General features: G+C 44.0%; 1 protein-coding gene across 1 annotated transcript in view; it reads left to right on the forward strand.

Annotated features, from left to right (window-relative positions):
* Positions 1-627: 627 nt before the first annotated feature.
* Snrnp200 (small nuclear ribonucleoprotein U5 subunit 200) overlaps positions 628-27,341 on the forward strand; it is a 30,718-nt gene continuing 4,004 nt past the window's right edge. The window contains exons 1-38 of the mRNA XM_034494220.2: positions 628-822; positions 1,404-1,567; positions 3,130-3,301; positions 4,620-4,812; positions 5,320-5,375; positions 7,231-7,329; positions 8,469-8,621; positions 8,781-8,880; positions 9,055-9,191; positions 9,685-9,768; positions 9,848-10,021; positions 10,324-10,461; positions 10,800-10,955; positions 11,598-11,768; positions 13,774-13,967; positions 14,163-14,286; positions 16,343-16,492; positions 16,844-16,954; positions 17,856-17,987; positions 18,146-18,334; positions 18,695-18,892; positions 19,473-19,625; positions 19,740-19,820; positions 20,137-20,220; positions 20,663-20,769; positions 21,089-21,207; positions 21,456-21,610; positions 21,700-21,889; positions 22,080-22,253; positions 23,251-23,411; positions 23,559-23,786; positions 24,055-24,246; positions 24,334-24,512; positions 24,671-24,822; positions 25,631-25,739; positions 26,285-26,393; positions 26,775-26,964; positions 27,057-27,221. Coding sequence (XP_034350111.1) covers positions 778-822; positions 1,404-1,567; positions 3,130-3,301; positions 4,620-4,812; positions 5,320-5,375; positions 7,231-7,329; positions 8,469-8,621; positions 8,781-8,880; positions 9,055-9,191; positions 9,685-9,768; positions 9,848-10,021; positions 10,324-10,461; positions 10,800-10,955; positions 11,598-11,768; positions 13,774-13,967; positions 14,163-14,286; positions 16,343-16,492; positions 16,844-16,954; positions 17,856-17,987; positions 18,146-18,334; positions 18,695-18,892; positions 19,473-19,625; positions 19,740-19,820; positions 20,137-20,220; positions 20,663-20,769; positions 21,089-21,207; positions 21,456-21,610; positions 21,700-21,889; positions 22,080-22,253; positions 23,251-23,411; positions 23,559-23,786; positions 24,055-24,246; positions 24,334-24,512; positions 24,671-24,822; positions 25,631-25,739; positions 26,285-26,393; positions 26,775-26,964; positions 27,057-27,221 — 5,488 coding nt within the window. The 5' untranslated portion in view covers positions 628-777. The remainder of the gene's footprint in view (positions 823-1,403; positions 1,568-3,129; positions 3,302-4,619; positions 4,813-5,319; positions 5,376-7,230; positions 7,330-8,468; positions 8,622-8,780; positions 8,881-9,054; positions 9,192-9,684; positions 9,769-9,847; positions 10,022-10,323; positions 10,462-10,799; positions 10,956-11,597; positions 11,769-13,773; positions 13,968-14,162; positions 14,287-16,342; positions 16,493-16,843; positions 16,955-17,855; positions 17,988-18,145; positions 18,335-18,694; positions 18,893-19,472; positions 19,626-19,739; positions 19,821-20,136; positions 20,221-20,662; positions 20,770-21,088; positions 21,208-21,455; positions 21,611-21,699; positions 21,890-22,079; positions 22,254-23,250; positions 23,412-23,558; positions 23,787-24,054; positions 24,247-24,333; positions 24,513-24,670; positions 24,823-25,630; positions 25,740-26,284; positions 26,394-26,774; positions 26,965-27,056; positions 27,222-27,341) is intronic.

Raw genomic sequence — 27,341 nt, forward strand, 5'->3', positions numbered from 1 at the left:
CATATCTCTTTAGTAAAGCATTCGTGACACATTGAGGACAAAATTACACACACACACACACACACACACACACACACACACACACACACGCTATAATCCGCATGCCTAAATCCTGACATAGGCTGTGACAAATGATTGGGCACAAATATTTCTTCTTCTACCGTTAGTCAGTTGACATAGGAGAGAGTCTTGCGGAAACGGGTTTGGGGTGAGTTGAATAGGTCAGGGAGCGTTCCCTCAATTTCTCAATACAGAACAGAAATCTAGTCAGTTACTAGACACATGCTAACTTGCTTGAACCTTCAGCTTCCTTATCCAGAAATGGAGCTCTTTAGTTTCCGTTTGCCTGCATGTCTGCCTGCCTCATAGGACGGCTGGTATGAGAAATCAAAAGTATTACAGAAAGGGACTTTTAACATCATACTCTTATGGGGTTCGGCCTTGGCTCTGTAGCACATATAGATGCCTGGAACCACAGTTTGCACGCCCGTGTGTCTCGTCGGCCACTGGAATCCTTGACCCGGATGTACTATCGTCCGCAAACTCCGCCCAGAAGCCGTGCGTAGTAACCGGAAAGTCTCAATTTTAATCGAGCGACCCGGAAGCGGAAAAGAGTCCGTCTCTTTTCTCTGTCCCGTACGTTTGCCCTGCGTTGTACGTGTTGGGCCAGAGCGGTTTGCAGAGACGGTTCGCTGCGTGAGGAAGAGTGGAACCCTCAGTTCCCGGTTCGCACCGTGAGGAAGAGTGGAACCCTGAGTTCCCGGAGCATCGGCAGCTATGGCGGATGTGACTGCCCGCAGTTTGCAGTACGAGTACAAGGCGGTGCGTGTAGTCTCGGAGGAGGGTTGCGGGCAAGGTGAAGTCGTGGATAGCCATAACACTTGAGAGGGAAATCAGAGCTGGGTGAAGGATGGATTAAAACACGAAGGAATAACCCGACTTGGTTTTTGTTTCCAGTCTCCTCAGCGCCAAACTCTCTCCTTCTTCTTGTTACCCTCAATCTGCCCAATATTTTACCCAAATGTGGGCTATTGTGGATGCTGTTAGGAACGCTGGTCGTTCACCTTATCAGACAGTATAGTGCTCGTGCATAGTGTAATGTTATACTGTTTCTTCTTAAAAGCATTATTTTGCCGGGCAGTGGTGGCGCACGCCTTTAATCCCAGCACTTGGGAGGCAGAGGCAGGCGGATTTCTGAGTTCGAGGCCAGCCTGGTCTACAGAGTGAGTTCCAGGACGGCCAGAACTATACAGAGAAACCCTGTCTCAAAAAACAAAAACAAAACCAAAACAAACAAACAAAAAGCATTATTTTATCCCAGTGTTTTTCCATCTTCGGGTGTCACTGTAATAACAGGATTCAAAACTATGTATCAAAGTTTTGATAAAGTATGATCTTTTCAGAACTCAAATCTTGTGCTCCAAGCTGACCGCTCTCTCATTGACCGGACCCGCCGGGATGAACCGACCGGAGAGGTTCTGTCCCTGGTTGGGAAGTTGGAGGGAACCCGAATGGGAGATAAGGCTCAACGGACCAAACCACAGATGCAGGAGGAAAGACGGGCCAAGTAAGTACTAAGGGGATGCAATTTTTTCCATCTAATGTAAAGCCCATCTTTAGCATTAGAGCAGTAGTTTTGCTCAAGTTTGTATGGAAGATCAGTGGTGTGTGCACAACATAGCAAAAACCTCTTCAAGGGTTAAAGCTTCTTTGGATTTAGGTGTAATGAAGTGGAACAAAATCTACTGATAGCTTTTCTGACATATTTCTGATTCATAGATGTTAATTTTTTTCGGGCTATTTTTTTAAAAGATCTGTTTTATGTTTAATTATGTGCATGTGTATGCTTGTGTGGGTTTGTGCACATGCATGCAAGTGCCTATGTAGAGGCCAGAAGATGGTTTGAGATCCCCTGGAGCTTGAGTTATGGGAAGTTTTGAGTTACCCAGTGTGGGGCTGAAAACCGAACTTGGGTCCGAACTTGGGTCCTCTTGGAAAGCGGTATTGGGCCAAACTACTTGAGCCTTCTCTCCAACCCCATCCCTAACTGTTTTCAGGACTCTGGTTAATCTCCTCTCAGTAATTCAGCTCCACCACATTGTTACAAACTTCTCTCCCCAACTTCTTTCTTCTTTTGTTGCCCATTACTTCCTAATGGTTTCTGTTGTCTTTTCATGTTAGTGGATTCATTTCAAAAGTTAAATACTAATTTTATTTTGCCTGCTTGCCTTGCTTTTCTTTTAGTTTTGTTTCTTTTCTTTCTTCAAAACAGGATATTTTATCTGTAGACCAGGCTAGCCTTAAACTTAGAGATCCACCATCCTTTGTTTCCTACCACCTCCTGGAAAATTGTGTTTTCTTTCTCCTGTGTCTGTCTGTTTGTCTTGTCTGTCTGCCTGCCTGCCTGCCCACCCCCCCTCCCCTCCCCCGCCTCTCTCAATCTCTTTTTAAAGATTTATTTTATTTTGTTTTATATGAGTACACTGTAGCTCATCTTCAGACTGTAGCTGTCTTCAGACACACCAGAAGTCATCAGTTACAGATGGTCGTGAGCCACCATGTGGTTGCTGGGAACTGAACTCAGGACCTTTGGAAGAGCAGTTAGTGCTTATAACCACTGAGCCATCTCTCCAGCCCTCTCTTCTTTCTTACTATGAAGTCATAACAATCCCCAGGCCCTGCTTGGTTTGAGTGGTTGTGTTTTAGAAGAGCTTAAATATTGTTCCTTGGTCCTTCAGTTTTCAGCCTGTCTTTTGTAGTTATTTACTGGGAGTCATTAGAGGTAGATTCCACTGGAGCCTAGTTTCTCTCACTACTAAAAGGTGATGGATGCATCTAAGGTTAAAAAAAAAAGGCTAAATAATACTATAAAATCTTGTGGATATAAGAAGGTGTACATTTTAAGATAATGGAGACTGTGTCTCATTGTAACACCATATCAGAGGATGACAGATTTTCTTTCTATAAATATGCCCCATAAAGAAGTGCTTCTTCAAATAATTAAGGTCGGGTAGGAGTTTTTTATTTTGATTCATGTCCCTGCCTTCACATATTAGATATATAGAAAGGGTAAACTTGGCTTGGGAATGGAAAGTTCTCCCATTCAGCATCATGTTGTATGTCCTTTAGGAGGAGAAAACGTGATGAGGACCGGCACGACATCAACAAGATGAAAGGTTATACTCTTCTGTCAGAGGGCATTGATGAAATGGTAGGCATCATCTATAAGCCCAAAACTAAAGAGACCCGGGAGACCTATGAGGTGCTGCTAAGCTTCATCCAGGCTGCTCTCGGAGATCAGGTGAGGCAACCAGAGGAGGAAAGAGAAAGAGTATGGAAGAATAAGAATTTTGGCTGAATTATTAGTTACATATATTTATATTCTCTCTCTCTCTCTCTCTCTCTCTCTCTCTCTCTCTCTCTCTCTCTGTGTGTGTGTGTGTGCGCGCGTGTGCGTGTGCGTGTGCGTGTGCGTGCGCGCGCCTGCACTTATGGAAGTCAGGACAACTTTAATAGTTTGTTCTGTCTTTGTTGGGTACTCAGGGATCAAACAATTGGGCTTGGTGGAAGTACTCTTACCTGAGGAGCTATCTTGCTAGTCCAACCAGAAGAATCTTATCTCTAGATTTTCCCAGCAGGATGGGGAGGTCAATACCACTTTGCAGAAATTAGCACTTAGTATATATAGAACAGCATGTTAACTATGAATAGGTGCTGTTGGCATTCATTTTCAGTATAATAGAAGAGAGACAGGAGATACCTAAGTCAAGGAGATAGTATTTGTCAAAATGTGAATCCAAGTGATCCATACCCCATATCTGCCCTGAATCACTGCATGTTTCTGATTAGATCGCAAGCCTTTATGAGTTCTCTGGTGAGGTGAGGAATAGAGGATGTGTGAACAAAGAATCAGTGGAAATGTGACAGGACAGAGGCAGGCTGCTGAGTGCTTCTTCCACCTTGAAAAGTGTGGCAAGCTGTTGTGCAAGTTGTACTCTGCTTCAGAAGACCACCTACCTACTCCACCTCTAAGTGTTCCAACTGACTTCAGGACCTCATGAATTTTAAGCACATGTGGCAACACTTTGTTAAATCCTCAGCAGCTCCCTCTAGTCTTGAAGTTTTATTTTGTTTGTTTGTGTGAGACAAGGTCTCCTGTAGCTCAAGCCGACATCCAATTTACTATAGTTGCAAGAATGGTCTTGAACTTTGGTCTTGTTGCTGCTTCCCAAGTGCTAGGATTACAGGCATGTGCCACTGTGTTCCATTAATGAATGTTCAAAGCCTAGGCTGCTGCAGATTTGCTTGCTTGTTTTTTATATGTATAACTCTCTTGCCTACATGTGTGTATGCACACTAAGTTTCCCTGGTACCCTTGGTGATAGAAGAAGGCTTCAGATCTCCTGGAATTAGAGTTGTGATTCTTTTGAGCCATCATGTGGGTGCTGGAAATTGAACCCAGGTCCTTTGCAAGAGCAACAAGTACTCTTAACTTTTGAGCCACATCTCCCACTCCTGTAGTTTTGAAGATTTATGCTTCTTTACTTTCTATTGTCACAAAGCTGGCCAGTGTCCTTTACATATTATTGTTGTATATGTTATTTGTATTTTTTCTTCAGCCTCGAGATATTCTTTGTGGGGCAGCTGATGAAGTTCTGGCTGTGCTGAAGAATGAAAAGCTTCGAGACAAGGAGAGAAGAAGGGAGATTGACCTGCTGCTGGGTCAGACAGATGATACCAGATACCATGTGTTGGTAAACTTAGGCAAGAAGATCACAGACTACGGTGGTGACAAGGAGATCCAGAATATGGGTACCTGAGCTCTTTGTGTCCTGACTGTTCTGTTGTTAGCCTTTCTGTTGTTAGCATTTTAGAAGAGCATTATTTCCATAACTTATGGTGTGTTGCTTCAAGAGAATGGCTAATCTGCAGGTGTTCTGGCTCAGGCTTATCCCAACAAGTCAGCTTGGTCTGCATAGCAAGTCTCATCTAAAAAAAAATAAAGAGGATAATTATCTCTTGACGTTTGGTTGTGAGCTTTATCCTATAATAGCTGAGCTATTTCTCCAGCCCTGGCAGCCATTTTTAAAATTGAGACTTATTGTGTAGATGGTGAGAGAGAGCAGGGAGGGTGTAGGAGCTGAAGAAGCAGAGCAGGGTAGGATCCAGGTTGGCAGGTTCGAGAGACCTTGGTGTTGGTTTTCATGTTAAGTCTGTGTGCTCTGGCCTGAGAATAAGCAAGCCAGGCAGCTGAGGAAATGGGCTTGAGTGTCTTCACATTAACCACTGCTCTCTTTTTGTAATCCCACATCACCTCAGATGACAACATTGATGAGACCTATGGTGTGAATGTGCAGTTTGAGTCTGATGAGGAGGTGAGTGGCTTTAAGTGGATCTCTTCTGTTTTGTTTTGTGATGTTACAAGGTATGGGAGCTTGTCTCAGAAATTGAAATTCCTAGCTAAATACATTTTACAGTGTTTGTGGTAGACTTACAGATTTTGTGTTATTCAGCTTAAAAAGTTATTATGGTTCACTTTAGGTTCTTTTAGAAGCTAATTTAAACTAGTAGGTGCACATTGACAGTTTAATCATAAACCAGATAGACCAAGGAAGTTAGGAAGAAGGACTGAGAAATACCATTCTGTAGGCACAGCACAGTTATTGTAATCATGGACTCAAGCAGCTGCACTTACTTACTGTGGGCCTGTACAAGACTGGCCCTGTCAACACCCAGTCAGGGATTGGAGAGGAGTCCCTTCTCCCTGTTGCCTAACTATTGGTTATTGATAGATAATGAAAAGGAGGTCATTATCTTCAGTCCTGTAACCACTTCTGAGCCGTCTGGTCTCTGATGGTTAAATTCAGTGGGTCACAAATAACACAAGTAGGCATGAATGTGAGAAATAGATGTGTAGGGAAGAGGAGGCCCCATGGAGGTGGGAAGGAGACGAGAGTGGCAGTAAGAGACATTGGTATGCATTGTGTATGTGCATCAAGTCAGAACACGTTTATCATTTAAGGAATCAATAAAGGAAAAAAGATAAAGCACATTGTTAGTGATGATGTGCCCTGCTATAGTGTTTTAACCATATTATAGTAATCTACTATGGTTTTAGTACTGTGTGCTAATTGCTAGTTGAAGAATGCATATTCACTTAGGAGTATGGATGTAATTGTACTGGGCTATTTAGCAGTTGTAGCAACTCCTGGGGTTAAAGCTTGCCACTTCTAGATTATAACTAAATAGGAATAGTGGAACAATTGAAAAATAAAAGTTGAACCAGGAATGGTAACACAGTACCTACAATCCCAACAATCAGGAGTTGAGGCCAACTGGGCTACATAGGGAAATTCTCTAAGTGAGTTTTTGTTCTGAAAAAGAAGTACCAGTCCTAAAATGTTTTCTTGTGACAGAAAGAGAAGATGTTACTGGAGTTAGGGTGATCTCTGAACTACTGAACTGAGAGCCAAGGAATCTTGAGTTTGAGCTTGTATCTTGGGCAGGTCATTTTGTTTCAGTTTCTGTTTTAGTAAAACAAAATGCTACTTTCTACAGTATAGTTAATTGGTAGAGAGCTTTTTTCTTTTCTTTTCTTCTTCTTTTTTTTTTTTTTTTTTTTTTTTGGTGTAGCGTTGGCAGTCCTAGGACTAGCTTCTTAGACCAGGCTAGCCTCAAACTCACTGAGATCCACCTGCCTCTGCTTCCTGAATGCTGTGATTAAAAGCATATGCCACCACTGCCCAGCTGTTAATTGGTAGTTTTAATTAGGAACAGCCTGACACAGATTTCCTTACTCATAGCAACTTATTTAACAAATGCTAATTATTGAACACGATACTGTTTAAGTACACAGTCCACAATTGAGATTATGCAAACTAAGTATGTTGTCTACATTTCTGGGTCACAGTCTATCCTGTGTATGCATCTTCATAGCTCCTCTGTTAGCCAGTAGTCTTAATTTGAGATTATCTGTGTGTCAAAAGGAGCATATGATCCTGGTGTTTAATATTTAGCAGCTAAGGTGAGAAGCAGACAGGACAGATACATCTACTAAGCCCATTCCAAATGGTCATTCCATGATGTTCCTGGAATATGGTTGATACACTATTGGCTTTACCCTAAAGCTGGTGTTCTAAGCATGGCGCTTACTTAGAGTGATTAAAGACAGGGTCTGTATGGCATAGGACAAGTTCTACATCTGTACTGAGATTGGGGTTGGCTCCATAGGAAGGTGATGAAGATGTGTATGGGGAAGTCCGAGAAGAAGCTTCAGATGATGACATGGAAGGGGATGAAGCTGTTGTGCGCTGTACCCTCTCTGCAAATGTAAGTTCAGTCTCTGTCTTGGTGTAGACAACTTAACTTCTGAATGAAGCACTTCCTCTCATTAAGATACTCACTGAGCCATGGTTGGTTTTTCTGGGTGGGGGCTACTGTGGATTGAACCCAGCTTCCAGCATGGTGGGCTAGTGCTCACCACTGAGCTATTCTTATCATTCTTAGCTTTTGGGGTTGTTTGGAGTTTTGCTGTTGTTGCCCAGGCAGGCGTCAAACTTTTGATGTCTTGCTCATCCTTCCTCTCAAGTGCTGTGATTAACAGCATGGACCACTGTGCCTGCCTTCCAGATTTCCTTTTCATGGGTATTTGGGTTGTTTTTAAAATTTGATACATAGATAACATTGCAATGACAAGAATATTAGAGTGGTTTGTTTATTTGTTTGTTTTTAAGGTAGGGTTTCCCTGTGTAACCCTGGCTGTCCTGGAACTTGATCTGTAGAACAGCCTGTCCTTGAATTCAGAGATTCACCTGTCTCTGCTTCCCGAGTGGTGGGATTAAGGCATGCATCACCACTGCCCTGCTGAGTATTTTATTTTTGTTTGTTGTCTTGGGGTTGAACTTGCTGTCTTGTGCATGGTGAATGCTCTAGCACTGAGTTATAATACCAGGATTTAAAGAGACTAAAACAATTTTTGTTTTGAGAAAGGGCCTCACAAAGTTGTCTGGGCTGGACTCAAACTTACCCTATAGCTCATGCAGGTCTTGCAGCTCTGTCAGTTCTGCTTTCTAAATAGTGGGGTAAATTTACAGACCTGTGCCAGTAGCCCTGGGTGTGTGTTTCTTTGTTTTTTTTTTTCTGACATAAAACTTGCTGGGCAGCTCAGACTGTCCTCGAATTTGGAATCTCCTGCACCAGCCTCTTCAGGGCTGGGATTCCAGATGTTCCACCAAGCCCAGTTTGAGCCTTATTAAACAGTGTTTTGATTTTCTTAGGACATTAGTCTGTTGTTACTCTTCCCAAAGACATATGTTAATGAAATCTTAGTTTGGTGTGCTCCTGAATTCAGTGTAATAGAGCTGCTTCTTTCTGGAAAGGCCTCAGAAGGTAGCCTATGAGATGACAGGTAACTTGGGTGGAGCGTGATGAAGAGACCTAGTGAGGCACATGCCTGATTTCCTTTTTAGCTTGTGGCCTCAGGCGAACTGATGAGTTCTAAGAAGAAGGATTTGCACCCTCGGGATATCGACGCGTTCTGGCTGCAGCGACAGCTCAGTCGTTTCTATGATGATGCCATTGTGTCACAGAAGAAGGCAGATGAGGTGTTGGAGATTTTGAAGGTATATTCAAGATAGATAGTACTTGTCTTCCATGTGTCTCATCAGAAAGGGTCAGCGTTTGGAAGGCAGCTATGCTTACTGCAGTACTGCCAGTGCAGGGACAGTGTTTGAGGTAGCAGATGGCTGTATTCAGACTGGTGGTCTATTTTCTCTCTTCAGACAGCAAGTGATGACCGAGAATGTGAGAACCAACTAGTTCTGCTCCTTGGTTTCAACACTTTTGACTTCATTAAAGTATTGCGGCAGCACAGGATGATGAGTGAGTAGACCATGCACTTTTCTTGCTGTGTGTGTGTGCACATGTCTGCTGTATTGTGTTGTTTCTTTGGCTTCAGTATCTAATTACCTTCTATTTGCTCAAGAATAAAAGTTGGTCTCTCTCTCTCCCTCCCTCCCTCCCTTCCTCCCTCCCTCCCCCTATTGTGTTTGACAGTTTTATATTGTACCTTGTTGGCCAGTGCTCAGAGTGAAGCTGAAAAGGAGAGGATCATGGGAAAGATGGAAGCTGATCCAGAGCTTTCCAAATTCCTCTATCAGCTCCATGAGACTGAGAAGGAAGACCTGATCAGGGTAAGGACTGGTTTAGTCTGTCTGTCTCGTTCCTCTTTCAGTGCTTGAGGTAATAAAACATATCTCTGCGTTCTCTGGAATTTGTCAGGGTACAAATTAGAATCAGCGCACTCACTGCTGTGGTTGAGATACTGTCTTCCTCTAGGGCCATGGGGACCTGTTTACTACACCCCAGAAAAGAGCATGTGTGCTTAATGTAGAGCACCGTTCCTCCCTGCCCTTAGTGGTTAATTGTAGGCTGTCTACTTCTGACATCCGTCTTTAGAACACTGCATCGTCACTGTGTTTGCTATCTCTGATTTATTTATTTATTTATTTATTTATTTATTTATTTATCTTTATAGTCTCTGGCAGGACTCAAAGTGATTTCTTTGGGTTTAGGGACACATGATTTAGCACCCATAAATGAAGCCCAACCCAAAAGGGACTGGAAGGGACCAGAACCCAGGAGAATGATGTAGATGATTGTGCTTTTTCTTTTTCCCTGCTGCAGGAAGAAAGGTCCCGGAGAGAAAGAGTCCGTCAGTCCCGAATGGACACAGATCTGGAAACCATGGATTTGGACCAGGGTGGAGAAGTGAGTGCCGGGCTGTTCCCAGGCTGTGGTGGCTGGGAAGCTCATCTGCTCAGCCTGTTTCTGTTTGACCTGTTTCCAGGCTCTGGCTCCAAGGCAGGTTCTGGATTTGGAGGACCTTGTTTTTACCCAAGGAAGCCACTTCATGGCCAATAAGCGGTGCCAGCTTCCTGATGGGTCCTTCCGACGCCAGCGTAAGGGCTATGAAGAAGTGCATGTCCCTGCTCTAAAGCCCAAGCCCTTTGGCTCAGAAGAAGTGAGTGAATCACCTTTTCAGTTTTCTGCTTCTCCCAGTTTGGCTTTTAGCCATTAACTAAAATGTTACCTTGTCTCAAAGATAATTTATTCTTGGAGTGGAAACTGTTCCAAAGTTTTCCCATTCCAAGACAAGGAAGCAGTAGTGATCTCTCTGGGCAAGTTTAGAATGGAGAATTATGAATGGTGTTTTCCAGGGAATGAAATCATGGGGAAATCAAAGTGAAATCATAGTAATCTTGTAAGAGTGGCAGCCTGCTGAAGGATCCAGTAGCACAATGTATGGGATGTTTCTTCCTTTAGCAACTGCTCCCAGTGGAGAAGCTGCCAAAGTATGCCCAGGCAGGATTTGAGGGCTTCAAAACGCTGAACCGGATTCAGAGTAAACTCTACCGTGCTGCCCTGGAGACAGATGAGAATCTGCTGTTGTGTGCTCCTACTGTAAGTACTGGCCTGCCTCCTTTTTCCTCCTGAAATGTTTTGGTAGCAAGTCGAATTCTAATCCTTAAACTAGGCCTTCTTCTTTTCAGTTGAGTCAGGGTCTCTCTATGTAGCCTTGGCTGTCCTGTGTAGATCAGGCTGCCCTTAAACTCACAGAGATCTACCTGCCTCTGCCTCCCAATTGCTGGGCTTAAAGGTATAGCATTACACCTCTCGATATTCTCTGCTCTGTGATGTAACCCACTGGGGTAGTGTTACATGGGATAATCCCAGGGTCAGTTCTGTTTTGGTGATAGCCCATAGCAGATGAACAGGATTTGTCTCTGACCCCTCTCTAGGGTGCCGGGAAGACCAATGTGGCTCTCATGTGTATGCTCCGAGAGATAGGGAAACACATCAACATGGATGGCACTATCAATGTGGATGACTTCAAGATCATCTACATAGCTCCTATGCGGTCCCTGGTCCAGGAGATGGTGGGCAGTTTTGGGAAGGTAAGTCATATAACTTCTCCAGAAGATACTGGCTGTAGCTGTCCATGTGGTAGGGAGGGACCTATGCATTACTGCTTTTGTTAGGGAATCTCTAGATATTTTTTTGCCATTTCCAAGGTTGAATTTGATCCATGTAATTTCTGAAGCAAAAATGTCTTGACCTTTCTTACATGACTCCATCTTTCTTGGGTCTTCTTAGTGGAGTCACTGTATTGTAGTATTTCTGGCAAATGAATATGGTTTCTAGCTTGTGGATTGTCACTCTAGTTCCACGTTCCTAGGTGTTGGCTTTCTTGCTCCATGTAGGGCTCCCATAGATCCTTTGCCTCATCTACATGACTAGAGCTTAAGTAATATTTGTTCATCTTTCCTGAGTCACCAGATAACCAGATACTTTTTTTTTTTTTTTTTTGGTTTTTTTCGAGACAGGGTTTCTCTGTGTAGCCCTGGCTGTCCTGGCACTCACTCTGTAGACCAGGCTGGCCTCCCAGATACTTAACTTCTCTTTGTCTACAGCAGAGAAATGGCTGCCAGGCCCTTCAGGCACCATCTACCGTTCTTAGAACTTAGGCAAACTCCCTGCCACTGAGCTGCACTCCAGCCCCATCACTCAGTATTGCTGATGACCCTTTCTTTCCCCAGCGCCTGGCTACATACGGCATCACTGTTGCTGAGCTGACTGGGGATCACCAGCTATGTAAAGAAGAAATCAGTGCCACACAGATCATTGTCTGCACCCCTGAGAAGTGGGACATCATCACACGCAAGGGCGGGGAGCGCACCTACACCCAGCTGGTGCGGCTCATTGTCTTGGTGAGTGGGAGAGTGGTAGGAAGGAGAAAACAACTGTGGTCAGAGTGTTTGGTGTTCTAGTTGCTGACGTGAACCTAGGAGAGCCAGGCCTAAACATGAGGCAGACTAAAGTCTCATGCAGTAGCCAGCTTTATTCAGAGTGTCAGGCAATTTATACTCTGAGGGTTAAGAAGAATCACGTGAGTAAGGTGTTCAATTACAAGGACAACGCCACACATGGCAAATGTTTTTCCATAGAGGCATATGAATAACAATAGTGATATAAACTCAGTTCTATGCACCACACCTGGGAAGTTGTTCACATGTTCCAGGAACAAGGATCGTAAGAGTGGTCTTTTTTTCTTGGAACTTTCTCACAAGCACGCATTAATTCTCACATGACTATTCTTGGGCTATGTTATAACAAGGGAAGATTGTGTTTTTTGGTTCTGTTTCTTAACACCTTTCTTTTTCTTTTTCTTTTTTTTTTTTCTTTTTTCTTTTTTTCTTTTTTCTTTTTTGTTTTTTGTTTTTTGTTTTTGTTTTTTTTTTTTTTTGTGAGAGGGTTTATCTGTATAGCCATGGCTGTTCTCTTTGTAGACCAGGCTGGCCTCGAACTCACTGAGATCCACCTGCCTCTGCCTCCCGAGTGCTGGGATTAAGGTGTGTGCCACCATGCCTGGCTTTTCTAAAGACCCTTGTACATGCACTTTCTTCATAAGAGTCATTGTGAGCTTAACTGTTGCCATTAAAACCTAAATCTGCATGTAACAAAGGCTTCCTATCCATGCATGGTGTTTGCCACATGCCCCGTTGCTTGCTCTTTATATCTGATTTTTTTTTTTTTTTTGGCTTTTTGGGAAAGACTCTCTATGTAGTCCTGGCTATCTTGGAACTTGTTCTGTAGAATATGAAATATTTTGAATCAAATGGAAACACAAAAATAATTTTGTCCTTCAAGAGCATTGAACTATTTCTTTATAAATAATCCATTGTCACAAAAGACAAGTAAGGAATTGGGACTTTGCATTTCATTTACATAGAAGTATTCACAGGAAGTAGACTTCGAACTTGGCAGTTGAATCTGTTTTTTTTTTTTTTTTTTAATTAATTGCATTTGTTTATTTTATGTGATGTTGCACTGTGTGTGTGTGTGTGTGTGTGTGTGTGTAAGTCAGAGGAAAGCTTGTGAAAGTCAGTTCTCCTTCCATCATGTATGTTCTTGGATCAAGCTCAAGCCATCAGGGTTGGCAGCAAAGTGCCTTTACTCTTTGAGCAGTCTCACTGGCTTCTGAGGGTTAATTCTTTAAGCTGTCTATGAAAGCAAGAAAGTAGTTCATGTTCTGTGTTCAAAGTGGAAGTTGGCAAAACTATGGTTATAAGTTTTTGTTTTATTGAACACAGTTATGTAGATTGGCTTATGTACTTTTTATAGCTATTCTTGTCCCGCTGTAGCTGTCGCAGAATTGAGGGTTGGTTACATGGCTCATAAGCCTACAGTATTGCACATGCAGTACCGGATATTCAGCCCTTTAAGAAAAGTTTGCTAACTTCTTTTTTAGAGCCTTGCTACTCCATGCCTTTGCCACAGCTGCTCCTAGGGGTGCTAAGTTCCTGGCCTGCCCACACTTTTGAATCCCATTTTCATTTCTATATCATCTCCAGTTCTTCCAGTGCTTACTGTATCTCAGAAGCATTGCTGTTGGCAATGTAAACTTACTGTAAGTAAAGCCCAGTAGTTTTTGATCTTGATTAAAGAAACCTGCCCAAAAGGGAAGGCTTTTTTGCTCTAACCTGGTCATAACCATCATGTATTTGTAAGGAGATTTGTGGTAGAGTGTAGGACTCACTCACAAATGTTAAGCAGTTTACACGAAGTGTAAATTCTAAAAGCTGTCTTTGTTCTTTAGGACTCCTTGGCTTAAGGTTCCCTCTCTTGTCTTCATTAGGCATCTTAAGATTGTATACGTGTGCAGTGAACTAGTCTCAAGGGAGAAAGTACAGTTTGAATCTTTCTGTTCCTTAGGATGAGATCCATCTTCTACATGATGACAGAGGTCCTGTCTTAGAAGCTTTGGTGGCCAGGGCCATCCGAAACATTGAGATGACCCAAGAAGATGTCCGACTCATTGGTCTCAGTGCTACCCTCCCCAACTATGAAGATGTGGCCACCTTTCTGCGTGTTGACCCTGCTAAGGGCCTCTTCTACTTTGATAACAGGTATAAGAAGAAACTGGAAGCTTGTTACCAAGGCAGTCTCTCTGTTCCCTACCCTTCTCTAAGGAGCGCACTATCAAATTTTAGGGTTCCTCTGTGTACTTTAGAAAGCATTATTGTTTCTAAGTCAATGGAAAGTAACTTTCCCCACAGTGTTCTCTGCCAGAAATCTCATTTGTTTAACTGTTGAACTTGTAGCTTCCGCCCAGTGCCTCTGGAACAGACATATGTGGGCATCACAGAGAAAAAAGCTATCAAACGTTTCCAGATCATGAATGAAATAGTCTATGAGAAGATCATGGAACATGCTGGAAAAAATCAGGTCTGTTGATGGTTCTTGAACTTTTTCCATTTTTGACTTAAGCTAACTAACAAACTAACAGTATGAAACACCAATGATCAGAAATGACATGAGTTATTACTACAGAACTTGCTTTAAAAGATGATCAGGAGCTAGGAGAGCCAGCACATGCCTCTAGTTCCATAGCTTAGGATGCTGAGGCAGGAGGACCTCAAGCCAGCTGGAAGCCAGTTTGGGTTATACAGTAATACCCCACCTCCTACCCCTACCCCTACCCCCCCCCAAAACAAAACAAAACAAAACAAAAAAACAAAAATGGTTGGGGACATGGGATGGGACTCAGTGGTAGAGCATACACATAGCATGTATGAACCCTGGGTTCAGTTCCCTCACTGCATAAGTAGGTAATGGAATACTGTGAACAGTTACGCATGAACTGGCCCGTTTATGGGGTGGAGAGATGGCTCAGTGGTTAAAAGCATTGGCTACTCACAAAGGACCCAGGTTCCATTCTTAGCTCCCACATAGAAGCTCAGACCAGTCTGTTAACTCCAGGTCCAGGGGATCTGACCTCTCCTGGCCTCTGTGAACATCAGGCATATATATATTGCACAGACATACACACATACAAAGCATTTACTTCATAAAATAAACAAAAATTAACAATAAATAAATAAACTTGTAACTTAGAAGAATTGGGTCATTTCCTGAAAACAGCTATTACTAGCCTAGATGAAAGATAATCTGAATAGTCCTGTGATCATAAATGATAACTTTATAGTTAATACTCCCCTCCTCCAAATTGGTGGAACTAGAACAATCAGACTGTTTAGAAGATAGCAGAACAATAGCTGAAAATTATTAGAACCTACTGAAATCAGGCCAGCAAGATGATTCTGCAGGTAATGAGTGACGCTTGCTCCCAAGACTTGTGATCTGAGTTTGATCCCTAGAACATACTTGGCAGAAGGAAAGAGTTGATCACTACTCTGACACACACAAAACAGATAAATGATTAATAAAAAACAAAACCCATAATGTGGGGCATGTTAGTGCATGCCTTTAATCCCAGTTTTTTGAGTTCTAGGCCAGCATGCTCTGCATAATGAGTTCCAGGCCAGCGGGATACATAGTAAAACCCTATCTCTAACACTAGATGTGATTGCATATTTTATCTTACTTTATGTTATATTATTTATTTGTTGTTGTTTTTTCAAGATTGGGCATCTCTGTGTAGCTCTGGCTGTTCTGGAACTCTGTAGAGCAGGTTGGCCTTGAACTCAAAGATCTGCCTCTGCCTCCTGAGGATTAAAGGTGTATGCCACTACTGCCCAACGAATAATTTCATTCATTCATTTATTCATTCATTTATTTATTTGTTTTCTTTTGTATATTACTTTGATAAAAATTTTTAGTTAGCAGTATTAAATAATGCAGGCAGTAAGAAGCTATGAATTTCTTTTTCTGATAAAAAGCACAGGACTTTATATGATAGGGTAAAACTCTAGGACACTAGATCTTAGGAGAACTGTGTTTTTTATAATTTGAAACTAGTTTCAAACGTACTTCGTAAATATTTTTATAAATAATGTAATAGTTTTGGCATTATCTTGTAAATACACCTTTATTTAGCTTAGACTTGGTAAGGCTCTGAACATATTCTTAATTGAGGTCTCTGAATCCTGATACACTGTATTTAAATGTATTGGTCAAGGTAGAATTCTAGGGTTAGTTTTAGTTTTTTAGCTGTGAGACTGTGCCACTATCCTTGGTACATTCCTTCCCCTGTGTATCCTGGGCTGGGCTTGAACTCTGTGTAGATGACTAGACTGGAATTTAGCTATGTTCTTGAGTGCAGGAATTATAGCTGGAGTTTCCATGCCCGGCTTCCCTTTGGGTACTGTCAGCCCTATTAGACTTTTTTCCACACTAGCATGTATTTTTACAATTGACACTTTTTCTAACTTATGGCTTCTGGTGATAGTGGAGCAGCCTCTGCTTCCTGTAGCTGGTGCCTTGGTGCTATGAGAGCGTCTGCTGAAGGTACATCTTATAGCTATAGCCTGATTCTCCTTAGGTGCTCGTGTTTGTCCACTCTCGAAAAGAAACTGGGAAGACAGCAAGGGCAATCCGTGACATGTGTCTGGAGAAGGACACCTTGGGTCTGTTTCTTCGTGAGGGTTCTGCCTCCACTGAAGTCCTTCGTACAGAAGCAGAGCAGTGCAAGGTAAGAAGGGACCACTTGCTTCTCTGATGACTGGTTCCATCCTGTTGGGTAGATTCCTTTGGGACCATACATACTGAGTGCTTCTGTTTCAGGCAGGTTAAAAGTAATTTTCTTCGGGCTAGGGAGATGACTCCACAGATAAAGGTGCCTGTACCAATCCTAATGGCCTGAGTTCAATCTCTGGGACCCACATAGAGGAAGAAGAGAACTGACTTCCACATACATGCCATACACAGGCGTATATACAAACATAAAAAGTTTCTGTTAAAATGACTGCTTGGTTATGGGGGCTTTCTTTGACCTTGGAGGAGTCCCACCAGGAGGCCGGCCTCACCCTGTTTCTCTTCACAGAACTTGGAGCTGAAGGATCTTTTGCCCTATGGCTTTGCTATTCATCATGCAGGCATGACTAGAGTTGACCGAACACTTGTAGAAGATCTTTTTGCTGACAAACATATTCAGGTGAGGAGGGGCAAACGTAATAGGACCAGGTGATGTAGGCTTTAGAACATCTGAGATGTCAGTAGCTCTCCCCTGAGTGGGATCTATAACCCTTTATTTTGTTTTTCAAGACAGGGTTTCTCTGTGTAGCTCTGGCTGTCTTGGAACTCAGTCTGTGGACTAGGCTGGCCTCAGACTCAGAAATCTACCTGCCTCTGCCTCCCAAGTGCTGGGATTAAAGGCGTGTGCCACCACTGCCTGGCTTTTTTTTTTTTTAAGAGTCATTTATATGTCTTTTTATATGTATGTATGTGTGGCTTGCCTGAGTTTATGTGCACCACTTGCATGCAGATGCTCTCAGAGGCCAGAAGACAGAAGAGGGCACTAGATCCCTTGGAACTGAAGTTACATATTCTTGTCAGCATATTCATATGTGGGTTCTGGGACCTGAAGCCTAGTTCTCTGCAAGAGTAGTACATGCTCCAGCCACTGAGCCACTCTCCATCTCTAGACGTTTTGAGATCTGGACCAGCTAGTCCAAGCTAGAAGGTTGTGATAGTTATGTTCTCTCTCCCAATACTTTATATACTGTATAAGGGAAGATGGATACTTCATAGATCTCTGCACTGTAATTCACAGGGTCAGGACCACATTCTTTCCCTCTTTCAGGGTGGTAGATTTTTGAATGTTTTATAACTGAGTTAAGCTCTGACTTATGTCTCTGGAACTTTGTTATGTTAATTCTCAAACATGTAAGAGACTAAAGAAACTCTTTCCTTTTTGCTCCAGTGTCACATTGAGTACTGAAACATACATCCACTCCTGCCTCCAGTTAAACTCAGGAGCCAAACAAGCCAAGAATATGACCCTGCTATGGTGGGTCCTTATCTGTTGTCCTTATTACACTCCTTTACCTCTGCAGGTTTTAGTTTCCACAGCAACTCTGGCTTGGGGTGTAAATCTTCCTGCACATACAGTCATCATTAAAGGTACCCAAGTGTACAGTCCAGAGAAGGGGCGTTGGACAGAGCTGGGAGCACTGGACATTCTGCAGGTACAGAGCCTCTAAGATGATTCTCAATGGCATGAGCATCCTGTGCCTGGGATGCAAGGATGTTGGAAAGATGGCAGTTCAAGGCTAAGTTCTAAAGTATGGAACTTGTTGAGTCGAAAGCTCTGCCGTAATATTTTCTTTTATTGCTTCTGTGTTAGATGCTGGGTCGTGCTGGACGGCCCCAGTATGACACCAAAGGTGAAGGTATACTCATCACATCTCATGGGGAGCTCCAGTACTACCTCTCCCTCCTCAACCAGCAGCTTCCTATTGAGAGCCAGATGGTATCAAAGCTGCCTGACATGCTCAATGCGGAAATTGTGCTGGGGAACGTCCAGAATGCAAAGGTAGGGAAAACCTTGTCTTCAGAGCTTTGCACTTTCCTCAGTGACTCACAACCTTCCAGCTTGGACTAGCTGGTCCAGAGACTTGGAGTGACAGGAATCCTGTGGAGGATGTTTGGATCCAGCAGTGTCTTAAGCTGTGGACCGCATCTCATGCAGGACAAGCTTCATGGGCTTGTGGTAGATAGTTCCTTTTTATGTTTAAGATATTTGAAAGAGTTTTTAAAATTGAAATACTGAAAACATTTAGAAGACATTACAATGTGTGTCCTTGTACTTAATAATTAATGTCCAAGCTGTCTGTGGTGCTTTTGTTTGGATATGAGCAGGTCGTCATGCTAACCACCATAAGCTGTCTTGCAGGATGCAGTGAACTGGCTGGGCTATGCCTACCTATACATCCGAATGCTCCGGTCCCCTACCCTCTATGGCATTTCTCATGATGACCTCAAGGGAGATCCCTTGCTGGACCAGCGCCGACTTGATCTTGTTCACACTGCTGCCTTGATGCTGGACAAGAACAATCTTGTCAAGTATGACAAGAAGACAGGAAATTTCCAGGTGATTAGCATGTGATTTGGAGAAAATTTTAGCAAAAGTTTAGAGCCTCGATTTATGTATTGCCTGTCTAATTACCTGTTGTCTAGTTTGGGATTAAACTGCACCCTTTGAGCTATGAACTTAACTTTCAAATATTTATTTTCTTTAAAATTTTTATTACTTATTTTATGTGTATGAGTGTTTTGTCTGTGTAGCACATATCCCCACATAGACCAGAATTGGGTAGTGGCTGCCTGGGACTAGAGATGCTTATGAGCCACCATGTGGGTGCTGGGAATTGAACCACAGGTCAACTGGATGAGCAGCCACCTCTCACTAAACCGTCTCTCTTAGGTTTAAAACATGGTAGTTAAGTTTTCGGAGTTCACATTGAGTTAGGTCATTCAGCCATTTGGTTTCCATGAGCATTAGTTCTCCATAGGTCACTGTTGTACCATCTTTCTTATTGTGCCGAGTTACTTGGATTGATCAGTAGTTGTACCACAAGTTCATCCACATGTCCTCATAGGACAGTCACTTGATGTTAGAAGTTGGGGGCAGATCTCTGGTCAGCCTTGTACTGAGTCTTCTTTCTTTCTAGGTGACAGAACTTGGACGGATAGCAAGTCACTACTATATCACTAATGATACTGTGCAGACCTACAACCAGCTGCTGAAGCCTACTCTAAGTGAGATTGAGCTTTTCCGAGTGTTCTCCTTGTCCTCCGAGTTCAAAAACATCACTGTAAGAGAGGTGAGCCTATGAGCCTGCCAGGCCAGGAGTTAGGACCCCTGCCAGGCTTCTGGATTCTTCTTTCCTTCATCCTTGCCCTGTGGATTTTCCATGCCCTGTCTTTTCTTGAGGCAGGAGGAGAAGCTAGAGCTGCAGAAGTTGCTGGAGAGAGTGCCCATCCCGGTAAAGGAGAGCATCGAAGAACCCAGTGCTAAAGTAAGTACGTCTTCACTGTGAGATGAATCTCGAACTTGGTTTCACACATGGTAACACGTACAATTCTTTCTACTCTTGGGGAGTGTTAGAGGTTGACCTGTTATGTGCTGTACCACTGGTCAGATCTCCACTTCCCAATTTTCTTACTCTGCTTCCTTCTCACATATGTTTCATATGGAATAATAATTATTTAATGTGTAAATCAGAAACTATGGAAGATCTTGTCTGGAACATGTTCCCAGAACAGAAATGCAGATAATTTCTTTGACTAGTTCGTCCATGACTGGCCTTTGCTAGCTCCCTTGTTTCTTTGCAGATCAATGTGCTTCTCCAGGCCTTCATCTCACAGCTGAAACTCGAAGGCTTTGCGCTGATGGCTGACATGGTATATGTGACACAGGTGAGGAGTTGCACTGAGCAGTGAGCAGAGTCCAAATAGTTCCTGTGCCTTTGTGCTGTGTGCCTCAAAGAAAGGTGACCTGACATGGCTGGCAGGCCAGCTGCCTACCACCACTTCAATTCACCACTTTGCTGTGCTGGTCTTGAGTGTGCAGGAAAGGCAGGCCTTACAAAGTGCTAAGAGGCTCTGTAGGTCCTTGTAGAGAGAGATCCACAGGGCATGTCACCTTCTTCAAGAAAAGTGACTTCCCACCTAGCTTCGTGTTCATAAAAAATATGACAAATATTTTATTAATTTCTCTGTCTTAATCTAAAAAGGTAGGAGGCAGAAAAACTCTTGTTTCTGAATTGGTGTGAGTGATTCATCAGCTCTTGAGCAGCTCATCAAATTGTGGTAGATAAGACGTGGAGATTTCACAACAGGAATACTTGTCTTTCCCCAGTCTGCTGGCCGGTTGATGCGAGCAATCTTCGAAATTGTCCTGAACCGAGGTTGGGCACAGCTTACAGATAAGACCCTGAATCTCTGCAAGATGATTGACAAACGCATGTAAGGGCTCAGTGAGCTAGAGCTGGTTGCTGTGAGTTTGGGCCTCAGTGCATTTGATGTTCAGTCCTGGTGACTGAGATGTGGCATGAACCTAGGTGAATGTTGGGAAGTGGAAGGCCCCTGTAGAATGTAGGGCTCGGGGAGCAACAGCTGGTATTGGCTTTCCAGTCTTCCTGCTGTCAGTTTCAGACATCTTCCTCTAATGGTAGGGTCTGTGTGGTTATTCCTAACTGCTGGCAGCAGTGATGAGACAAGTGGGGAAGGCAGTTTATTTACAGTGCTACAAAAAAGGTGACAGCTCTATGTCCTTTCTGAATAGGTGGCAGTCCATGTGTCCTCTCCGCCAGTTCCGTAAACTTCCTGAGGAAGTAGTGAAGAAGATTGAGAAAAAGAACTTCCCCTTTGAGCGGCTGTATGACTTGAATCATAATGAGATAGGTGCGTGAAAGTCTTGTCCTGTCCCGCCGCCCAGGCATCTTTCTTTGTCAGCCTCCTACTTCCTGTTCTTAGGCCCTGGGCACTGGTACTGTGTTTACATCCTACTATTGTATCAGCTCACTCTCATACTGAGGATTTTGAACCATTAGTACTGTACTGAGGCTGAAGTGGGGAGCCTGTCCACTGGCATAGAATCTGTTCCTTTCCACAGTTGCCTTGGGCCCTTCCAATGCTGTTATTTCTCATAGGTGAGCTTATTCGAATGCCGAAGATGGGGAAGACCATCCACAAGTATGTCCATCTTTTCCCCAAGTTGGAGTTGTCAGTGCACCTGCAGCCTATTACCCGCTCTACACTGAAAGTAGAGCTGACTATTACACCAGATTTCCAGTGGGATGAAAAGGCAAGGCTTGTTGGTCAGAGGGGTGGAGTTGGAGTTACTGAGTCCCCCTCACTGGCTCGTCATTATTTCAACCATGCTTGGGTTGGCAGGTCCATGGTTCGTCAGAGGCATTTTGGATTCTAGTGGAGGATGTGGACAGCGAGGTGATTCTGCACCATGAGTATTTTCTCCTGAAGGCCAAGTATGCCCAGGATGAGCACCTCATCACATTCTTTGTTCCAGTTTTTGAACCACTACCTCCTCAGTACTTCATTCGAGTGGTGTCTGATCGCTGGCTCTGTGAGTGTCTCTTCTCTGTGTCTCCTAGAAACATACCTTCCAAAGATGGGAGAGGGATTCTTGCTTTGTTGTAGCCGTGTCTCTGTTGGAAGAATGATACAGACACAAGCTAAGGTCTCCACTGTTCACAGATGAGCTGTGGAGGTCTGCTGGAGGGTTGCTTCCTAGCCTTCCATTTCTTTCCTGACAGCTTGTGAGACCCAGCTGCCTGTCTCCTTCCGGCACCTGATCCTACCAGAGAAGTACCCACCTCCAACTGAACTGTTGGACCTGCAGCCATTGCCTGTATCTGCTCTGAGAAACAGTGCTTTTGAGAGCCTTTACCAAGATAAATTTCCTTTCTTCAATCCCATCCAGACTCAAGGTAAGTATCTGAATCTCATTTCCTGTGTTTGCCTTTTCTTCTCTTCCTTAGACAGGGTTTCTCTATATAATAGTCCTGGTTGTGCTGTAACTCACTCTGTAGACCTGGCTGGCCTTCAGCTCAACAGCGATCCACCTGCTTCTGCTTCCTGAGTGCTGGGATTAAAATTGTGCTCCTTCTCTGCCCTTCCCCGACATCCAGGCCTGCCTTTTTAAGGTTCCCTAGTGATAATTGTGTTGTGAAGCCAGCGCTTTGCTGCTCTGCATATCTCCCTGAGGAGGGTTAGAAGAGTAAGGTCTTTCCATGTTGCATTGTTATTACTCCTGCTCTGGGTGCTAATGCCTGTTCCTGATGCTTTGGTGTTCAACCAGAGTGTGACTTTGAATGGGACCTCATTTCATCATTATAAAGAATGACTGTTCACAGAGCAAGCACTGTGTCCTAAGAACTTGGCTGAGCACAGGACCAGTGTTTTCTCTCTTCTTCCATCAATCCTGTAAAGGGGTTACTACTTAGCGTCAAAGTTAATTTGCATTTTATGATGAGGAAACTGAGGCATAGGAAGGAACCCTAATTAAACCAACTTGCAAATAGCTGAGCTTGGGTTTTTAACCCAGGCTTGATGCCAGGGCTCACCTTCAATATTTGACTATTTCTAGAGATTATAAGGGGACTTGCTGATAGGGCAGAGAAAGGTATCCTGTCAATTTTGTACTGTGGCCTGATCCCTGAAATACAAAGATGCTGGATTTCCTTTGCTTGTTCTTTCTTTCTATAAATCTCTAAGAGACTTGAGCTTGATCTCAGACTCTTTTTCCTTTCCTGCTTTGCAGGAGAAAGTATTGTGAGACACAGCCAGCTGGACTAGTGTTTCAGGCTTCTTTGTGTACTGAATAGTGGATTGACTTTGTGGCTCATGGTGTTCATAATCTTCACGAATGATCTGTTTTATTCTTCCACCCCCACCCCCATGTTTACTCTACACTTTGGTTTCCAGTGTTTAATACTGTGTACAACAGTGATGATAACGTGTTTGTGGGGGCCCCCACGGGCAGCGGGAAGACCATCTGTGCGGAGTTTGCCATCCTCCGGATGCTGCTGCAGAATTCTGAGGGACGCTGTGTCTACATTACCCCTATGGAGGCGCTGGCAGAGCAGGTGTGGAATATGCTGTGGGACTGCAAATTTCCCAGAAGCCACTCTATATATGACTCCAGGTGGAGGTTTTCTCATCTCTGACAACGGCATTATCATTTCTGAACATGTGACTTAACTGTTCTTATGTTTCCCTCCCCTGCCTGTCAGGTGTACATGGACTGGTATGAGAAGTTTCAGGACAGGCTCAACAAGAAGGTAGTGCTGCTGACCGGAGAGACCAGCACAGACCTGAAGCTCCTGGGCAAAGGCAATATCATCATCAGTACCCCTGAGAAGTGGGACATCCTCTCTCGGAGGTGGAAGCAGCGCAAGAATGTCCAGAACATTAACCTCTTTGTGGTGGATGAGGTCCACCTCATTGGGGGCGAGAATGGGGTATGCCTGGCTTTGTAGCACAGAGAAACACTGGGCCCCACCCAGTTTATGTTGGGCCTGAAACTAGGGACTAGGGTCTTCACAAAGATCTCCGACTATTACCTTATTTCAAAAGGGTGACTTGAGTTTATATATAATGTTGCTTAGTGAAGGTTGTCTCTTTGAGGCAGGGGAACCATAATTGGGACTGGCAGAGGGGTTCACAAAGGGAAACTCGGGCAGAGGGTGGGGAGCCTGTGCCTGAAGTGACTCTTTCTCTTCTTCCCAGCCTGTCTTGGAAGTGATCTGCTCCCGGATGCGCTACATCTCCTCCCAGATTGAGCGGCCCATTCGTATTGTGGCACTTAGCTCCTCACTCTCCAATGCCAAGGATGTGGCTCACTGGTTGGGCTGCAGTGCCACCTCCACCTTCAACTTCCACCCGAATGTGCGCCCTGTACCTTTGGAACTGCACATCCAGGTAGGACAGTCTTCATTCCTCCATGATCTCAGGGATCCCTAGTTACCCAGGTCTAGTAACCTCAGTATCTTCCCCCTTTGTGTCCAGGGCTTCAACATCAGTCATACACAGACTCGCCTGCTCTCTATGGCTAAGCCTGTGTACCATGCTATCACCAAACACTCACCTAAGAAGCCTGTCATCGTTTTTGTCCCATCTCGCAAGCAGACCCGTCTCACTGCAATAGACATCCTCACTACTTGTGCAGCAGATATCCAGCGGCAGAGGTGGGGTGTGGTCTAGTTTCTGGGATGAGTGGGTGCATGAAGATCATGTTAAGTGAAGTTGCCCCTGCCCTGGATGTCCTAGGAAGGGCAGGAACTAAGGCTGGGGTCTGTCACAGACTGAAATGCCTCTGACTTGTGCTTTGTTCTATTCTGCCCAGGTTCTTGCATTGTACCGAGAAGGATCTGATCCCTTACCTGGAGAAGCTGAGTGACAGCACACTCAAAGAAACATTGTTAAATGGGGTGGGCTACCTACATGAAGGACTGAGCCCCATGGAGAGGCGCCTGGTTGAGCAGCTCTTCAGCTCAGGTAAGAAAACCTCAGAACATCCAAAGCTATCATGGTTGTGTGTGTGTTAAACTTGAGGATGTGGATGGTATTTCTCTAAGGAATAGACCTCATTTCACAATGCCAGCAGACTAGTATATGTCTTAGCTCATTAGGTTCCTCTAAAATACTTCCAATGTCATTGGGACAGATATTCCTACCAGCTAGGTTAGAAAACAGGCATAAAAGCTGGTCTCATTTCAGAACTTGGTTTTCTGGAATTGGGCCATTGGGCAGTAGACCTAAATTCTGTGTGGATCCCAGACTGGTGGAGTTAGAACTTAAGAGATGGTTATGGAACTTAAGAGGCTGGTTGCCTCTTGCCTGCTGCCTTTTGTTGACCTGTGGCATTCTTTTTTTCACTATTCTGGCACTTGTGGCAGAGCCTTGGTGTAGCCAACTCTGCCAGAGTCACTGTCACTCTTTGACTCTGAATCAATCTGGTTTGGATTTGTTCAGGGGAAGTTTGGTTTTTCCGCCATGGCCTGAACTAGCCACATTTGGTTTGGTGTTAGCTTTCACCATCAGAGGGTCAGTCCACCATGCATTGCAGGTTTTACTTTCCCTGGGCTTTGAGTTCTCTTGAATTGCTTTGTTTCTTCTAGGATAGTCTCAGAGCAAAAGGCGCCAATATTGTGGCACTGCCTTTCCTAGCACTTCCCCAGACCTTGTTCCCAGACAGCCTCGGTCTGATATCTGAGATGTGGCATAAGGCTGGCCAGTGCCTGCCAGGTAAGCAGGTACTTTGTGGGAACCCTGCCTCAGTCTTCCTCTCCTTTACCCTGCTCAGGGGCTATCCAGGTGCTGGTAGCTTCTCGGAGTCTCTGCTGGGGCATGAATGTTGCTGCTCATCTGGTGATCATCATGGATACTCAGTACTACAATGGCAAGATCCATGCGTGAGTATAGTTGCTATGGGCATTAACAGATCTCCCTCCTAAAGTGAATGTAAATCTACAAGTGTGGGTATAGAGAACTAAACAGAGGCCAGAGTGCCACTGGAGTGGGGCTAGTCAGATCCCAGGGCCTGCTCTTCTATTTGCTTTATGGTCATTGTAGATTATTTTGAAATTAATTTTGTGAGTTTAAAATATCTGAATCTGGCTCTTGCTTTAGATTTTAGATTACTTTTTAACCTGAGAAACACACAGACCTGAAGTTTAACTTCAAGTTTGGTCCTTTAAAAATAGATGTTATTTTGCTTCTGGCCTTATTTGGGTTTGTGGCTTTGGTTCAGGTTCCTTGAGTAACACATTCATGGCTCTTTCACTCTGAAACTAAAATAATGTGTGGTAAGCAAGTGAAATGAATTACAAAGCACACAAGTTTCTGTCCAGTTTGGCTGTAGTTTGACCTTATCTCCCTGCCTTTGCATCTTCTGTCCCTGTGACTGAAGCAGGCAGGCTTCCTGACGTGTTTCCTCATTTTTCTGTTCTGCCACCAGCTATGTGGATTACCCTATCTACGATGTGCTTCAGATGGTGGGCCATGCCAACCGGCCCCTGCAGGATGACGAGGGGCGCTGTGTCATCATGTGTCAGGGCTCTAAAAAGGTCAGTTATAGGAAACTTTGATCTTTTGAACAGATTCTTGAATCTCTTTATTTTAAGGTAGACTTTTCACTTCTTTCTGCCAGTTACTTTTATAATAAGCTGGAACCACACAGAATTTTGCTCGTTTCTGCTACTAGTGATTTCATGATGTCGTCCATCACCTGTTAGCTGTCTTTCTTCATTCACTGCTTATTGCTCTGTCTATGTAGCTTGGCATGGCCCACTCCTGCTTTGTGTTATATGACACTGTTTTCTAAATGTTGCTTCTGTTTGGCTATTCTATATATCACACAGAGGCCATTCCCTGCTGGATTGCCCTTGACCCTTTATTACCATGTTGCCATTTATTCTTTCTAATGCCTCCCCTCTCCCAATCCACAGGATTTTTTCAAAAAATTTTTATATGAACCATTGCCAGTAGAGTCTCACCTGGACCACTGTATGCATGACCACTTCAATGCTGAGATTGTCACTAAGACCATTGAGAACAAGCAGGATGCTGTGGACTACCTCACCTGGACCTTTCTGTATCGCCGAATGACACAGAACCCCAATTACTACAACCTGCAGGGTTAGTGAACTGAAGAGCGCACACTGCCCCCGAGGAGTTTTCATATCCCTAGCTAGGCAGTGTCCTGAGACTTCCCTCTTCTATCTCCACAGGGATATCCCATCGTCATTTGTCTGACCATTTGTCAGAGCTGGTGGAGCAGACCCTCAGTGACCTGGAACAGTCCAAGTGCATCAGTATTGAGGACGAGATGGATGTGGCCCCTCTGAACCTGGGCATGATTGCTGCCTACTATTACATAAACTACACCACCATTGGTGAGGACCAGCGGTGCATGGCTTCTGGAGTCGTTGGGATGAGATGTGCTAGCCAGTATTTGTCAAAGAGACGATAGTGCAGGAAAGCAGTGCAGCCCAGGCAGTTGTTATTCTGCTCCT

Source organism: Arvicanthis niloticus, chromosome 2 (assembly GCF_011762505.2).
Source record: "Arvicanthis niloticus isolate mArvNil1 chromosome 2, mArvNil1.pat.X, whole genome shotgun sequence".
In the NCBI taxonomy this organism is placed as follows: Eukaryota; Metazoa; Chordata; class Mammalia; order Rodentia; family Muridae; genus Arvicanthis; species Arvicanthis niloticus.